The sequence below is a fragment of the Ammodytes marinus genome (genome assembly GCF_949987685.1).
Source record: "Ammodytes marinus genome assembly, chromosome: 1".
NCBI classification, from domain to species: Eukaryota; Metazoa; Chordata; class Actinopteri; order Uranoscopiformes; family Ammodytidae; genus Ammodytes; species Ammodytes marinus.
In genome coordinates, this window is record NC_137230.1 from 34,133,483 (window position 1) to 34,152,018 (window position 18,536).

Genomic DNA, 18,536 nt, shown 5'->3' on the forward strand with positions numbered 1-18,536 from the left:
CATAATGCCTAAACACAACAAACAAGGATAGCATAGGCTATAATACATGATTAATAACATAGGTAGGCTATTACAAAAAAGGATTGTAGCCTACCTGATTACCCTTACCTAGCTGTCCTTCAAAGCCCCTTTGTTGTCTTATGAATCTGTGTATTTTGACATGTTACATGGTGATGTTGTGTTAGTGCTAATGGATGAGGTCAGATGCAAATGATTTGCCCTTTGTGGATCCATAAAGTTAAATTATATAATCCAATCTAATCTTAAACAGTTACAGCGAGATATATAACATTCAGAAATCATAGTTTTAAATATAGCCTGTACCAAAAGTAAGGAGAGTGGTATTTTTTTTTAAATTGCTTTGCAGGGCATTCCATTAATGTTGTGAGGCTTACTTAATCCAGAGTGTGCTTTAATAACGACCCAGGCCCCCTTTGGCTACATAGTTTTTATATTTTACTCATTCATGAGATGTAATTTAAAATGATATCGGTCTGGCTCTGTTCCATTAGCACTCTTTGGACTGACTGTAATTGTGTGTTGTGACCCTGTGTCAGTAGCATTACATTATAGTTATTACAGTGTGTGGATGTTAATCTTTTTAGTCCATATGGCTCTTTTTTTTATAGCTTTGTGTTGAGTAAAGTTATCATCATGCCACTCTGAGACAGACTCATATAGCAATGAATAGATATAATATGTTGTAATTGCTTGTTTGAGGCCTACTACACTGATTTTGTCTCACAGATAGTTTTACTTAGGACATTGTTGACATTCATTTCTAGGCAAACATCCACATGCTCACGTATGTTTTGCTAAAATATTAGTTTAGCTTGTCTCAGTGATTTCCACACAGCCTCTGACCGAACATTATTCTAAAGAATCAGTCAAGGCGATTAATGCTTATAATTCAATGTTTACCCTCGCTGATCAGTCATTAAACATTGTGATTGTGATCAATGGATAGGGAGGTGACCGTTTCCTCAAGATATATATTATAGCAGACTTATTACTTATTGCTTACAGTGAAGATCAAACACAGAAGGGCAACATATTGGGAGTGATAAGAGGTGCAACTGCAACACGTATCCTGATGTTGCCATGGACACCAGATAACAACCCATGGGGACTGTTGATTAAAATGTGAGGCAGAAGAAATGTGAGTGGCAGGGCTGCCCTTGGAGAGGCTGTGTGTGTGTGTGTGTGTGTGTGTGTGTGTGTGTGTGTGTGTGTGTGTGTGTGTGTGTGTGTGTGTGTGTGTGTGTGTGTGTGTGTGTGTGTGTGTGTGTGTGTGTAAGTCCTTTGGAGAGGCATTGACAACCTGAGAGCTCTGGATGGTTCATAATGTTAAAATCTATTTTGGCCCTAAACCATTCAGTGCTTTATAGAAACGTACTCAGAATTTTAACATCACTTTTTTTGATTGACAGGAGGCCAGTGTCAAGACCACAGAGGTACAAAATACAGTGTATCATCATGACATGTTGCCGTGGACACTAGATTATAACCCATTTTGGTCTGTGATGAAAAGGTGAGGCTGAAGCTGCCCTTGGAGAGACAGTGACTTGGTGGCTGGATGGAGGGGTGTGTGTGTGTGTGTGTGTGTGTGTGTGTGTGTGTTTGTGTGTGTGTGTGTGTGTGTGTGTGTGTGTGTGTGTGTGTGTGTGTGTGTGTGTGTGCGTGTGTGTGTGTGTGTGCGTGTGTGTGTGTGTGTGTGTGTGTGAGTGAGTGTGTGAGAGAGTGTGTGTGTGTATGTATCGCTGTTGGTGATTAGTGACCAGTGGAAATGGGGGAGGGTGGTGTTAGGGGGGCGGGCTTTCTTTAGGAACGAGAGGAGGAGAGGATGCTGTGTTGCCTTGCGTTGCCTCTTGCCTGTGTCACTGTTACAGGCAGTGGAGAGAGTGAAGAGAGAGAGAGAAGCGAGAGAAGCACCATGTGTATATATGAGACTGGAATGGAGGAGCGCTAGAGCAGCTGCTGTGGCTGTCGTCAAGACTCCCATGGAACACTGACACAACCGGCTTCTGCCAACACTCTGGATTGTGTGTTGAATGGGGACTGAGACTTACAGCAGGTATGTTTTTGCAGCGTTTGCATTCTTCTCGCTATATGAAATGTAACTATTATCTTATAGGTTAGCAAGGTGAGGAGGGTACAGGGGGGCATCCTTGAGCTTGAGCATGATGCTGTTTTATTAAAGGTGTTTGATTGCTATTTAGTTAGAATGACATCATATTTTCAGTTTTTTTTTAAGCTTAACAAAGCATATTTTGGCTGATAGCCGTAACTGTGATTGCGGCCAGGGATTTGAACTTATTAGGTTTAAAGCATGTTTAAAACCAGACTCGTAATAGCTAGACGATAGATGTTATTTGACCGGTGTAAACAAAAGGGACCCGTTTCAATAACCGCCGTTGCTGTAACGGTGATATGTATTCATCCAGCTGTGTGGAGCCCGAGGGACCAGCTGTGTGGACCCAGTCTGTGATATGATGCTGAGAGCAGGAGGGGCGGCCACCTCGCTCGCCCTGCTACTGCTGCTGCCTCTGCTCTGCTGCTGCCACCTGTGCCACTCCTTACGTGAGTATGAACCATAGATAGTATATAAAACGTATGAACGCTATGTAGGCTTGTATGTAAGTGTATTTTGTTGTACTCTAGATGTACTGTCTGTACGTATGAATGCCATGAATGTATTCAACTTGTGTCATATTCCTAAGAAATATTGGAGACCCCAGGAAGAGTGCCATGTGTATAGGCTGTCTAAGTTTATGTTTTGTGTTGTTATTATGAATGCTACGTATTTATGTACTCCGTCTTATGTTATATTGCTATGAAATAATGGAGTAGAAGAGTAGCTATACTGTTTGAAGGTGGATTTAAAATCACTTTTTGTCAAAATCAGTGAATATCTCCCCATGATCTGCTACCTGTCCGCACTGTGTATGCACTGAAATACTTGTAGATCAAGTTTTAATACACAGCCTCACCTCTGTAAAGTGGTAGGCTATGTAAACAAAGGTTATGTAAACAAAGGGTGCCCACCGTAGCTAGCAACATGCCCCTTTACAGCGACGATAGGCTGTGAATTAACACTGGACTTTTCTTCAGTAGCATACAGTATGGACAGGTAGCGGACCGTGAGGAGATATTCACAGATTTTGACAAAAATGTATTTGAATAACAAGCGTTCTCCAGAATCGCTGACTCCACCATTAAGACTGACAGAAGGGGATCTTAGTGAACTAAACTAATCTAAACTGTGCTAGTTTGAGTAGGACCGGGAAAGCCTTGTCGTATTAACACGATGGAACATGATAGCCTCAGTATGACAGATAGCTAAGGCCAAGAGGAGTTGGATATGTAGAAGCACAGAAAGAAGAAGTAGGAATTGGCAGATTGCCAGTGAGGAGTGAAGAGATGTTGTCAAGTTACACAAAGTATAGCTGTCAGTGTGACCACCAACCTTCTCAAAATGTCACAGTTGTTTCTGCTAGTTTCATTTCTGTTACTGGGGCAGTGTTATTGATTTGAGCTGCATGAAGGCCATGCTCAGAATGTTGCACTTAAAAACCCATATTTTTATAACACAAGCATCACCTTTTGATAGCTTTTAAGCAGAAGACCAACTAAGATTTTAACATTACAAGGTGTTTTGGCTGGGGGGGGTGTAATTTTTCTAAGCTTTTTGAGACTTATCTGATGAACTAGTTAAGCTGAAGGTTGGATAATGCTTTGTTTATGAATATACTTTCTTATATACCGTAGAAATGGTAACAATTGGTTTTCAGCCACTTCTGTATGATGTATGATGATGAAGTCAGACATTTCTGAGCTTCTAGAAAAATCTGACTTTCCCAGGAATATTTTCGATGTACGTAGATTGTTGACTCTATGTACAAGTTGCAAACGCCTTATTAGGATGACTTGGACATGATATGAACGCATCATGATGTAATTCAATGATGGTCATTAGAACAGGGACAGCAACAGGCTGGAACAACATCATAATGAAAGCTTAAATAACTCATTGACCGATAGCTGTCCTTTATGATTGACAGATGACTGGGTTAAGGTGATTAGCTGAGGCAGTGAACTGTAGTGCTTGTGGGCAGGTGAGGAATCATAGACAGTAATCCAAAAAGTTTAATTTAGTCTATCGGATAAATTAACTCAAATGTTCTTGTATACAGGCTAGTAATAACTGGTGTTAACTTTAAGGACCTTGACATGTTGCGACTACCAGTTTCTTACAGTATGTGTTATACTGATCAACATCATTTATTAGTATTATGATATGAGGGAAAATTGGAACTGCATTGTATAAGTGTTCATGTATGTTTTAACTGCACAGTACACTTGCATGCATGTAAACATCATGTATATGTTACATTACATTACATTACATGTCATTTAGCAGACGCTTTTATCCAAAGCGACTTACAACTGGAGCACAAATTCATACACCGATAGCAGCAGCTACCACGCAGGGTACAGGCTAACTATCGGGAGCAATTTTAGGGTTCAGTGTCTTGCCCAGGGACACTTGGACATGTGGCGGGGAGACGGGGGATCGAACCACCGACCTTTCATGTTGTGCATATGTTTACAATGTTCAAGCATATGTTGGTATACTATGTATGCACCATGGGATTGTTATTTGTCTGTTACATATTTTATCAGTATTAGTAGTATAGTCATTCTAACTTTAAACTTACTGTAATCCCTGTGTGGGAGCAAACCATACATGCATTATATACAGTATATACAGTATGACCAAAAGCACCAGCAGACTGCAGCAAGCATTGACTCATGTCTCCTTGAAAAAAACCGAGTTAACGTAACAGATTCATTTTACTCAGCGTCGAAATGAATGAGTGTTTCCTGGTCCTAAAAGTGCATTATCTATGTTTATTAGTATAGTAATGGCTCCATAGATTACATTAATCAAGCTCTGTATAAGATTAATGTAAAAGTACAGCACACAGCAGCATTATAGCGAGGCAGGGAGGCTGAATAGATGATGAATCTGCTTATTACACAGGCATTGATTGAGGCAGTTGCAGCCCTGTCTTTATCGATCGGAGCACACACAGAGAAGGGTGAACCCATACAATTGTGGTCAGTGTTATGGCAGATTTCCAGCCACATTCCACGTCCATAAATTTGGTTTATCGCCTTGTGTTGTTGAAAGATTTAAAGTGCGGGGGTGAAAGGAAATTGTGTGTAGCTCATAATGTAATCAATATGTTCTGCACTACAGAGGAGCCCTGGCTTCAGCCGAACAACGCACCTCTTTCACTGTGATTAAAACAGTGTCAGCGCTATAATAAACTCTGAATAATCAAGCTGTTACACACTCATATTGCACCCGCACTTAATGCCATTACTACCTGCGTAACCCAGTAAAATACAGTTTATTAACATGTTTTTTGCAAAGTGTTTCAAAAGTACAAGGAAGGTCGAACTGGATGTGAACTAACTTGTTTTCAATCAGTGAATATTAGTTGTCACCATATAGATTTGTCTTTTTTGTCCCATCTACAGTATCCTATATTTACCTCTTTTTTTTCCACATTTTCCCTTTTACCATCCATCCATCTGTAAGCAATGTTGTTCCAATGGTGCCTTTTGCATTGGGAGTGCCTGCATTATTTATTAGCAATGACTGATGTGTACAAGTCACAGGGCAGAACAGGTATATGGGTGAAAAGATTTTGAATTATTTATTTTATCATGTAAAGAATATATGTTTCCCCAACCCTATCAATAAAGTTTAATTTGATTCGATTTAAACTTGGACATAACATTTTTTTTAAAATCTTTTTCTCACACCTTTTAGGGGTTCCAAAGCTCTCCTCCTATGCAAAAGCAGAGGACAAGTTGTTCAAATACCTCTTTGTAAACTACCAGAAATGGGTCCGTCCAGTGGAATACCTCAACCAGACCATCCGTGTGAAGTTTGGCCTGGCCATCTCCCAGCTAGTTGATGTGGTGAGCATACAAAACAGTGACTGTATTACAGTTTTTTTTCGATCGCTAACCCACAGTGGGCACACCTGTAGCTCAATGTGCAAAACACTAACAACATTCTGCACTACCAACAGTCACTGGAGCTGAACAGACAATTGTGTTTAAGCAATGAAAAACGAGATAGAGTTTGGTCCACACGAACTGCTGCTGTGCATAGTGTTGTTAGAGTTTTGCACATTTCGCTCCAGTTGTGCCCACTGTGGTTTAGCAATTGAAAACAACTGTAATATTGTTGATTAATATGTCAGCAATATCATTGAGGTGTTTACTACATGTTCATAAAATGAAACAAAGTAGGGTTAAAAAGACATACGGTCATTTGAATTATGGCTCTGTCTGTAATACATGTTTAACCTTTAGCTACCCTTATTTTTTCCAATTAACATTTTGACTTTGTTGTTGTTGTTGTCATTCTAGGACGAGAAAAATCAGCGAATGACAACCAATGTGTGGATGAAACAGGCGAGTGAAGCCATACATCTTTGTAGACCAAAACAATTACATTTCACCATCATCATTTTTATTTCAAAAACGACCTCTTGCTTACATGGCATTTAGAGACAAACCCTCGCCCCCTTTTGAATCGGCTCTGGTGGCATTTCACGAACTGTCCTTATCTAGTTTGTTCCGGCCTCCGTGCCCACACACACACGCACACTTACACACACACACACACACACACACACACACACACACACACACACACACACTGCTGCTCCCCCGTCAAGATTATTCATGGTTCTCTGGTGTCCTGTCTGTCATGCATCTTATGAATTATCCGCTCAGCCCAGGCTCTGCCCATCAGGTCAGTTCCTTTTCAAATTGATGGATTACTTTGCACAAAAAGAAAGATGGAAGGGCATTGGCCCCAGCAGTGATGTCCATCTATCATAAATGTCATTTGTGAAAGTGAAAAGAATGGCAGGTGTGGTGATTGTATCTTATCTCCTTCACCTTTTTGGTTTAGAACATGAATATTTTTGCTATAGCTACGGTGGAGCCCCCTTTGTTTACATACCCTTTGTTTAAATACCAGTTTAGACTGTGTATTGTAACACTGGATTTTCTTTTAGTGAACACACACAGTATGGACAGGTAACGGTTCGTGAGGAGACATTCACTGATTTTGACAAAACGTGATTTTGACAACAAGCTTTCTCCAGAATCGCTAACTCCTCCTTTAATCGAACAGTATATTTTAACATATTTGCTCGTACATATAACCTCCTAATCAAAATAGTGTAGCATATGCTGGAAAAATATTATAGACCTCAAAGTGTAAGCCTACCAATTAAAAGGAAGAACATTTGGCATTTAGGAAAATAGGCTCATTCGCTTTCTTTCTTGCCAAGAGTTAAATGGGAATATTAATAGGCTTCCACTCTCAGGACTTTACCGCAAAAAACATAAAGCTATTTCCAGCGAGGTCATTCCAATTTTCCAAGGGCTCAGTATTCCTATATTCATATGGCACCAAATGGGACTTTTAATTAATATCATATTGCAGTGGATAGAACGGAATGTGGTCTACGGTTTTGTGGCTTGAATACAGTTGTTAAGTAAAAACCACTCAATTGATATTCATGACACAATAATGATGTGTTAACTCGACTTGATTGATTGATATTATCATCATTCGGTTGAGTTATGTTATGCAGAAGAGTGAGTAGGCCTAGTTTTCCCAGACATATTATCCCAATTGAGGACTGAGAACATTGACACACTCACTTGCTAGCATCTGGTTAGCTAAGATTAGCACAAATACTGGAAATAGGTTTAACGGTAGCAAAATCCACCCACTACTTTAGCTAACTAACTCAGTTTTTATTTTTTTACTTGGAACATAAACCCCTGTAAAACTGTAATTTGTCATGTTTGAACTGTAGGCTATAGAAATTAAACAAATTAGATACAGTGTTTGAATGAATAATTGAATTCCAGGAGTGCCTGTGGGCAGATTTTGTGAGCAAAGAGCCAGGCTAGCAGTTTGCCTTTGTTTTCTTTGACATTGTGCTAAGCTAAGTTAAATTATTATTAGCCAGCCACCCTATATCCACTTCGCCACAGCCCCCTCCCTCCCCCCCCTATACTGTGTGTGGATCTGTTTGACTGAATTAACACACAGTATTTTCCTTTGCGTAGGAATGGGTCGACATGAAACTGAGATGGAATCCTGATGACTACATGGGCATCACAATTATCCGAATTCCTTCCAACAGGATCTGGCTCCCGGACGTTGTTCTGTATGATAAGTATGTGTCATCATATAAGGACGAAAATTAAATGGATATCCTGCATTTTATATTTTACAAAAATCTATGTAGCAGTTACGACCATACTGATATGCTGATAGTACACTTACACAATAATCAAAAAAATGTAATTAAAAAATGCAGTTCTGAAATAGAACACTAAAGTTTGGAAAACTAAACATTTCAACTCATTCTTATATAATTACGTAGTTGGTTGAAATGGAGTCAGTTTCTCTTAAAACGTAAGAGTTTTAGTTTTAGCGTCATAACTCAAAAATCTAGTCAAAAACGATTTTTTTACTGTTTTATACATTATTATATAACAAGATGCTGTGATCCAGCTGTCAGGTTATCCTTAAGATTAATAAATGCCATTTCCCTCAACAGTTCAGATGGGCGTTTTGAGGGAACCGTCACTAAGGCCGTTGTTAGGTATGATGGAACCATATCATGGACACCACCAGCCAACTACAAGTCAGCCTGCACCATTGACGTCACCTTCTTCCCCTTTGACCTCCAGAACTGTTCAATGAAGTTTGGCTCCTGGACATACGATGGCTCCCAGGTCAGTTGTCTCTTTCCACAGTACAGGCGCAATTCAATAGCCTCATAATAAGGATATTAAAAAACTCGACATTTCATACAGTAAATGCAGCTAAACGTGTGTTACAATGATAAAATATCAACTTAATAGAAAGACATTTAAAAGCATTAAATGTGTCAATAAAGGAAAGATCCATACAATAATAAATCCGTGAACACATAAGAAAAGTCATTTAAAAACTGCATGTGTGACTCGATGATGAGCATTTAACGAGATGCTTCTAGGAACGGCTCGGTTAAAAAGATATGTTTTCAAGTGCCGTTTAAAATGCCAACAGAGCCTCTCTAATATAGTTGGGAAGGCTGTTCCACAGTTTGATAGCATAGTTGAAAATGCTGCCTCTGCAATTTTCTTGCTGGGGTTTTCTAAGCTTGAGTATCTACAAACCTAGCAAACGGAAGATGTAAGGGCTCGTGAAGGAACATAAGGTAACAGGAAATCTGTGATGTAGGCTGGTCCTACGCCGTTAAGGGCTTAGCAAACCTTAAATATAAAAAATATAAAAAATAGCAGACCTTAAATTCAATTCTAGAGAAAACAAGGAGCCAGTGCAGAGCAGGTTAAACTAGTGTGATATGTCCTCTCTTCTTTGCAATAGTCTAAACTATTTGAAATAAAAAGCATGAATAAATATGTCTGCATCCGACCTGATGTTACTCTGTATTTGCCATTTAAATGATACAATACACATGTGTAATATAATATACAATATCTGATTATACGTTCAAGATATGATATACTGTACATAGTCCAGATGAATACCAACAGATACATACTTAAAACTCCCACATACCTCAAATGAAATATCTACAAATATACATTCATTATTTACTCAAAATGTACTTAAAACTTATTTCAAAAAAGAGTGATTCACACCAAACATTACTTTGCATATCTGATTATACAGTCAACGTATAATGTAAATGTAGAGAGACATACAAACAGATAAATATTTACTCTCCCACATACCCAAAAGCAAATATCTACAAATAAAACATTTGAAAAAGTTGATTGAAACCAAACTTCACTTTGTGTATTCGCCAGGTGGACATAACATTGGAGGAGTTCCACGTGGACAAGCGGGATTACTTTGACAACGGCGAGTGGGAGATCGTCAAGGCGACGGGCAGCCGCGGCCTACGTATGGACGACAGCGCTGTCTACCCAACCATCACCTATTTCTTCATCATACGCCGGCTGCCTCTCTTCTACACATTATTCCTGATCATCCCCTGCATCGGCCTTTCCTTTCTCACCATATTGGTCTTTTACCTGCCTTCCAACGGGGGCGAAAAAATCTCTCTCTGCACCTCCGTACTGGTGTCTCTCACGGTTTTCCTTCTAGTCATCGAAGAGATAATCCCATCCTCTTCAAAAGCTATCCCTCTAATCGGGGAATATCTAGTCTTCACTATGATATTCGTGACACTTTCCATTATAATCACAGTTTTTGCGATTAACATCCACCATCGTTCGTCGTCCACACATAATGATATGGCGCCGTGGGTGAGGAGGATTTTCCTGCATCGGTTGCCCAGGCTGCTGTGTATGCGCAGTCACGTGGACCGGTATGGGACAGCTGGGGTGGGACGGGCGAGGGGCGCGGTGGGGCTGGGGCTGATGATGAAAGACTCAGCGCCCAAACTCACCCCGCTGCTCTACAACAGACACAACCTGGAAGCAGCGCTGGATTCTATCCGCTACATCACCATGCACGTGGTCAAGGAAAACGAGGTCAGAGAGGTGAGTATATGGTTGGATTTTGTTCCATTTATGAGTGATACTAAAAAGGCTTCCACTTTTTTTAAACAAAACAGAAAGAATGATAGAGGTTTTAATAAACTTGAAGATGGAAAACGTCACTATTGAAATGAAAAATTTTGGAAAACTCAAAATTCAAAGGCAACTGTCTTTGCTAGACTTTTGAGTCTTGAGGCTAAAAGTAAAACTCTTATAATTGAAATAAAACTGCAACATTTGAACTAATTCTATTTTGTTTAGGTAACTTACCTGTCATATGAAATGCAAATGTATATTTTTCATATAAAACAACTTCAAGATTTGAGTTCTACATAGGCTACTAACAATTTCAAACAGTACAAATAACATGCAAAACCAAGTTGGTCAAAATGTTTATCCAAACATTAAACAATGTTTAAACTGTTATATGAATAAGTTATCTCAACAAAAGATAATCAGTTGGCTCTCATGTAGTTTTCCTTGAAACCTAAGAGTTTTAGCTGGCCTCTAAACTCAAATATCTGAGACAATTGTCTAAAAATTGCAATTGAAAATGTAATATACATTGTAACTTATTTTTCTCTCCCAGGTGGTCCAGGACTGGAAGTTTGTAGCGCAGGTTTTGGACCGTGTGTTCCTGTGGGCCTTCCTCCTGGTGTCTATCCTGGGCTCTGCTCTCCTCTTCATCCCCGTCATCTACAAATGGGCCAATATCATTGTCCCAAGCCACACTGGAAGCCTGCTCTAAAGAACCGCAGTCCAAAATCGCCACTGAAGCACATTAAACAGCTCGTTTTGGAGTCTCAATTGAGATTTGTAAAGACTGGAGATTACCGCTCTGATGCAGTGCGGCCCTTTTCATCTTATCCGCGGCCATTCTGTGAGACACAAGCTGTGCCAGAGATTCGATTCCAGATTTGGGATTGCGTTAGTCGAGCGTATCTCAAAAAGAAAAGCTTGTTCTGTTGACGAAGACATTTTAAATTGTGTATTTCTGAGTTTGAAGATAAACAAAAAAAGACTCAATTATTGATAAGAAAATCTTTCTTTGTCCACATCAATACATTTCAATACAGTCATTCCACATGCTATTCCTGCTAGCATCGCAGATAGGAGAAGTATCATTGGACCCTGGAACACATTTGAAAACGTGTCCTTGCGTAATGGCCCTTATGTTCACTCAGACTAAACGGCACAGGGATGAATACTAATTCAGTTTGATTCAATACATTTCAATACAACTTGATTTATCTCCATCGTGGCAGCTCGCCACCCTGATCCACACGCACACACACACACACACACACACACACACACACACACACACACACACACACACACACATACAATAATAGTCCTTCATTCTCGTTTTTCCAGCTTCTTATTTTGCCATTTATAGCATTTTGAAAAGTGAACAACTTCATCTGTGTAAGGGGGGAATACTTCAAATAAAAGTGATGGTTCAACAAATCAACCTAACAACATATTTGTGAGTAAACGTGTGACATGTTATTAAGAGCAGGAACAAAGGAGTTAGATAGAATTTAGAACCAGAAATGAAATAGAATAAAGTCGAGTCACTCATTTTGTGAATTCCTGTGCGAATCCAGGGTTCAAAACAGTCTCTGTAGCTCATAATGTATGCCAGTCAGACACTTCTGTATTAGGGACACACATTGTTTAATTGTGTGTTCTGCTCCTTCCACTTGAGTGTGCGTGGGAAAGAGAGGTGGACTCCTCTTGCCAGGACTTGTATTCATCCTCCTAGCCTGAGGACAAATCCCTTCATTATTTATAAGGACTGTAACACGACCCTTAGCCACAGATCATTACATAGATAACTTGAGTCAACAATGTGTTTAGCCTAATATAGCTTAGCACAAAGGCTTACTTCCTATTAAAGGTGGAGTCAGCGATTCTGGAGAACGCTTGTTGTCAAAATCACTTTTTGGTAAAATCAGTGAATATCTCCTCACAATCTGCTACCTGTACATAGAGTGGTGTGCACTGAAAAAAAATCCACTGTTTATACACAGTCTAGGTTCTGTAAACAGGCATGATGCTAGCTAATGTGGGCATGTTCTCTTTACATCCTCACATACAAGTTAACATAGGCTGTGTATTAACACGAGATTTGTTTTTAAGCGCACACAGTACGGACAGGTAGCTGGTCGTAAGGACATATTCACAGGTTTTGACAAAAAAGTGATTTTGACAGCAAGCTTTCTCCAGAATCGCTGACTGCACCTTTAAATGAAAAAAATCAAAACAAAACTAAGGTCTTACAACAACTCCAAATCTGTCTCATTGATTAACATCGCATGTAAATACCTCAGAAACATAATAAAGGGCCTTCCGTTCACTTCACCACTATCCACTCTTATCTGGAGTCTGTTCTGAGGGGCACTGTTTTGGTTGGGCCTGCACTGCCTCTGCATGGCCACGTCTCCACATTACAGCCATGCACCACTAGTGGGTTAATACAATTTAGAAGTAAGATCAGTACAGACAGCCAGTTTATATGGATTTATATGACATTGTACAATATATAATCCCAGTGAAGTAATAAGAAATTCCTGGACAGTTTGCTTTTAGACGTTGCTCATGGTTTGCCTATACCATTGGCTGTTTGCTAAAGGGTTAACTCACTGTAAAAATGGATGATTAAGGGAAAAGCTACATTTTATTTCACTAGAAATTTTGAAGGAAAACTGCCTATACATTTGAGCCACCCAATGAGCGTTGATTCAGATAACTTATCATACATATTTAATGTTAGTTACTTTAAGTTTTGCGTTCTACATGCTGATAATTCTAAAAAGTAAAAGTTTAATCAACTTCTTATTTTTTCTGACATAAAGTTATACAGGTTTTATTAGTTGACTTGTATGACAGATAGATAATTGTTTTAACTGTTATTGTTTGAAATTCTAAGTCTGTATAACTCAACATTTGAAGATTGATTAGACACATTTGCATCATATATGAATGATAAGGTATCTCAACAGAAGATAATTGGCTCAAATGTAAAAACTGTTTCCTTGAGACTAAACATTTTAATTTAAAAAAACCTTGAAAATGTGAGTGTTCCTAACTTCTTTATTTTGACAGTGCTTCTGAACCCTTTGACTACAGTATTTCCCAAATGACCAACAGTTTGACTTATCAATGGTTAACTTTTGTGTAAGCATACCTTTGGAAATCTCCCCTTAAGTAGAGCATGTTATTTACTATGGACACTGAACACATGCCGAAACAATAGATTAAATAATTCAGACCAGAAAAACAAACATTTGAGCAGCTCCGTAACATTTTTATTGCCAAAGCTTCAACAAAGGCTCCTCATTGTTCTTGAAGAAACCAGCGCAAAGAAAAGCTTATCCATAATCCAGTTACGTAAACTCTCCTGTAATCTATAGTTCTGTTTGAGAGGTTCCTTTGGAGTTACAGTACACACCAGCATCTATGCACATGCATACCCGAAGCTACTGCATGTGAAACAGGTACGTTACATTTAATTCTTGCATGTCATGTAATATTCAGTGAATTTGGCTTTATTTAGGGAAACCTGGGTATCAAATGACTTAAAGGTGGTGTCAGCGATTCTGGATTTTTTATTTTTTTGTCAAAATCTGAGAATATCTCCTAAAGACCTACTACCTCTTCGTACTGTGTGTGCTCTGAAAACGGGCATGTTGCTAGCTAGGGTGGCCCCCTTTATTAACACACCCGTTTACAGAGCCTATGTATTTACAGTTAACACCAAATTTGTATTCGGTACGCATTTTGTGGATCCTGGAGTGATATTCACAGATTTTGACATCAAGCATTCTCCAGAATTGCTGACACCACCTTAAATTTGAATGTATTTGTTAATGAAATGTAACACTTTCCCCCCTCAGAGTGATTTAGAATAATGTTTTCTAATAATTAATAATATTCATTTTTATTTTTTAAATTATTTCAGGTAAAAGATGGCGCCCCCAGGAAATGCAACATTTCTTCTTCTATTATCTCTTGTGTTGTTGTCACAGAGAGGTTGTCACGGAGGTAGGATTCTGATCGTTCCTTTGGAGGGGAGCCACTGGGTGAACATGGACATTATGATCAAGGCGATTCACTCTCGAGGACACTCTGTGGACGTGCTACGAACCAACCAGAGCTGGTACATCCAGGACGACTCCCCGCACTTCAACACCATCACGGTTCCCGTCCGCGAAGCTTTCAACCAAGACTTTATCAACCCCATCCTGAAGAAGATCATTAGTATAGAGAGGGGACAGAGCTCTGCCTTGAACTTTGCCAGCTTGCAAGTCGAGATGTTCACCACCATGTTTAACATCCACGGTATAATGTGCAAAATGGCCACCACCATGTTGGAAGATAAAGACTTTATGGAGAGTTTGAAGGCAAAGAAGTATGATTTGATGCTCACTGACCCAGCGTGGGGCGCTGGTATACTGTTGGCTCACGCTCTTGATCTACCTCTGGTCTACAACGTGCGCTGGATAACTAGCGGAGAGGGACACATGGCCATTGCCCCTTCTCCTTTATCGTACATCCCACTCACCGGTTCAGGACTGTCGGACAAAATGACTTTCATTCAAAGGGTCAAAAATCTATTGTTCTATTCGATTTGGCAAGCGCAGGATCGGCTTTTGATTCGACCCCAGTATCAAGCTGTTTGCGACAAGTTCTTCGGCCCGGAAGTCAGATATACGGACCTGTTACAGGGGGCGGACATTTGGCTCATGAGGGTGGACTTTGTGTTTGAGTTCCCCCGTCCCACCATGCCTAACGTTGTCTACATGGGAGGGTTCCAGTGCAAACCTGCCAAACCTTTACCGAAATATCTCGAGCAGTTTGTGCAGAGCTCCGGAGAGCACGGGGTTATCATAATGTCTTTGGGGACCTTCGTCAGTGGACTACCTGCCGACATGACCGACGAGATTGCTGCGACTTTTGCCAAATTGCCTCAGAAAGTCATCTGGAGGCACAAGGGAGAAAGGCCAGCCACTCTGGGCAACAACACTTTACTGGTGGACTGGATGCCACAGAACGACCTGTTAGGACATCCCAAGATCAAACTATTCGTGGCTCACGGAGGAACAAACGGCGTTCAAGAGGCGATCTACCACGGAGTCCCTGTCGTGGGTATACCTATCTTTTTCGACCAATACGACAACCTGTTGAGACTGAAGGAGAGGGGAGCGGCGGAGATTGTAACGTTGGCAACGGTGGACAAAGATGAGAACTTCCTGAAGGCCATACAGGACGTCCTGACTGAGCCGTCCTACAGTATGAACATGCAGAGACTCTCCAGGCTGCACAGAGATACGCCAGTGAAGCCGCTGGATAACGCCCTCTTCTGGATAGAGTTTGTCATGAGACACAAAGGTGCAGCTCACCTGAGAACAGAGTCCTATAGAATGCCCTGGTATTCCTACCACTCTGTAGATGTAGCCCTGGCTTTTCTGGTGACTGCCGCCGTGGTTGTTTTGACACCGCTTGTGTTATTCAGGTTTGCATGTCTACAGAAAGGCTCGAAAAGAAAAATTCATAAAAAAAATGACTAGATGATACTGTTCTCTAAGCAAAGGCCTCAAACTAATTCAAGTGTATGATTTTAGCCCTATCGCCTTGTTATACTACTTTACTTGTTCTATCATGAGTCTTGATTACTTCATGTTGCAAATAAATATTTAAATTCATCTTCAAACAGCATCAATTTCTTCCCATTTCCATGAAACAAAAATACACACCAAAATGCAAACGCAACACTTGTTTTTTTTCTACAGTTTTTCATGAGCTAAGATGCAATCATGTCAAGTGAACGCTCCTTCAGAACTTGTGACATCTTTGGCATTATGCTGTGGGTTAAATCTGCACATTTTGTGTGGCCTTAACTCTTGTCCAGCCTAAGGCCTAAAAGTGCTTACTAACACATGCACATTTGTGTTCCAAGTTTGAGAGAAATAGGCCTTTTTGTACATAGAAATAAAACTCTTGGATCTTTAATTTCAACTCATGACGAATTGTAGCATAAACACAAGTGTTGTGTTTATATTTTGTTTCAGTGTACAAACCATGTAACAGTTTTAATCCACATGTACAATGGGCTATAGTCCATTTGAGCTGAAACAGGGGAATTATGTTTGAGTTGCATTAACTGAATAACAGGCATTTGTTCTTATATGTTTGTATGGTCCGTAACTGTTGGTTATGTGCGGCTTTTTCCAAAGTTATGTCACAATGCAAAGAGGCCAACCCCCTTATAAGGAGAGGGCCGGTGAGAACCATCAGGACACAATCCGGATTCAGTTTTAGTAAGCACACACTGCTCATTTAGAAATGTAGAAAATAAGTCTCTTTTATTTAATTTTATTTAATTTTTTTAAATACAGCCTGCTAACACTGCACTCACTTGTTATGAGAAAGCTTTTAGTGACATATTCAAGCTGACTGGCAGGTGATACACAATAGGGGAATAGTCTTTCCACCAGAGTAAATTATTTGTTATGTAAGAATATCTCATAAATTCAGACTTAAAAACAACATGAAGGATATCATAACATTTCCAGATCACATGGCTCATGCTTAGAGCCTGCACGTTATTGACAGAAATAAACGCGCGAGACACGGCTCCTGTATTTATTTAATTTGATATGAATGGAAATTGTCTTTAATATGTAATAATAATTCATATTTTGTATCAAAAATATGATTTAATTCTCCTCGGATCATGAGGATAAATTCACTGATTTTTGACAACAAGCATTCTACAAAATGGCTGACCCCGGCCACCTTTAATGATTTTGAGATTTGCTTGAGCTCCTTCATCCCATCAGTAATGACTAAGGCAAGAGAGTAAAATCTATGAGGTGCACCTAATCAGCTGAAGAACACAGTCATTCATTACAGTTGGTGCTAATGACAGAGTGGCTGTTCTTATCAGATAAGGTCACCGAACTCTACGCTGGAGCTTTCACAAGCGTGCAAGCGGGTAATAGTAGAAGCTGTAGATACTGATTGCTGATTAGACACACACACACACGCAAACACACACACACACACACACACACACTGTCTATCTAATCATTACAAACAGAGGGCCTGGTGGACAAAGTGCAATCCATTATCCGTGTGTATCTATGTTATCTTTAGGGTCAGGCCTTTTTTATGCTGCCATTTAGATACACCTGAACTTCATACACACATTTGTATCTATGTATTCCTAAAGTCACAACCCTTAAACAATTAAATAATACAAATGCTTTGAGATATCTCTCCTTGAAATTAAGAGTTATTCCTAAAAGCAGCTCCTTGAATCGAGGTTAATAGCGTAATAAGATTAACACATGAAAATTATCTGTTTGATATTTCTGTGTATATGGCATGGGACCTTAAACAATATGTATTTATTTATTTATTGATCTACAATCTATCCAATATGATTTAAATGTTTGAACAATGAAAACAACAACAACTACTTGGACTGAAACTGCAATTTTTTTGGACACCATTTAACACAAAGTGAAATCAATCAACTCAATTAACACCTCCTGCTTTTATTGAAAACAAATTGAGTTTTATATTTTATTGAGCATTAGTTACAAAATCTAGGGAATCAACCACTCCTTTTTAATTTAAGAAGCAAAAACAACAAATAAAGTATCTATGTAAAAATGAAACATATGAGAACATGTGTCCGCTGTATTTGCTGTACATGTAGACAGTGTTAACGTAAAGCAAACAACTTAATTCATCGATTCTAAATATTAACATCAAGTTACAATATGACAAGGACTGAGAAATATACAGAGGTTCAAACAGGCATACAGTATGTTCAAAACAAGTGAGCGCTTCTGTAAGGCGTCTTCCGTTTGAAGGACCTGGCGTAGATTTGT

General features: G+C 39.5%; 2 protein-coding genes across 2 annotated transcripts; both read left to right on the forward strand.

The window, feature by feature from the left end:
• Positions 1-1,893: 1,893 nt before the first annotated feature.
• Positions 1,894-11,377, forward strand: chrna5 (cholinergic receptor, nicotinic, alpha 5; the record flags this gene model as incomplete). The annotated part of the gene is made up of 8 exons (XM_080048830.1): positions 1,894-2,074; positions 2,445-2,580; positions 5,843-5,994; positions 6,451-6,495; positions 8,176-8,285; positions 8,673-8,850; positions 9,934-10,632; positions 11,219-11,377. The coding sequence occupies exons 2-8, from the start codon at positions 2,490-2,492 to the stop codon at positions 11,375-11,377; spliced, it is 1,434 nt and encodes a 477-aa protein (XP_079904956.1). The 5' UTR covers positions 1,894-2,074; positions 2,445-2,489.
• A 3,226-nt stretch (positions 11,378-14,603) lies between these two features.
• On the forward strand, positions 14,604-16,722 carry LOC307251716 (UDP-glucuronosyltransferase 2A2-like; the record flags this gene model as incomplete). Its single annotated transcript, XM_080029120.1, has 2 exons — positions 14,604-16,150; positions 16,707-16,722. 2 exons carry the CDS (start codon positions 14,604-14,606, stop codon positions 16,720-16,722), a joined length of 1,563 nt encoding a protein of 520 aa, XP_079885246.1.
• Between the last annotated feature and the right edge of the window lie 1,814 nt (positions 16,723-18,536).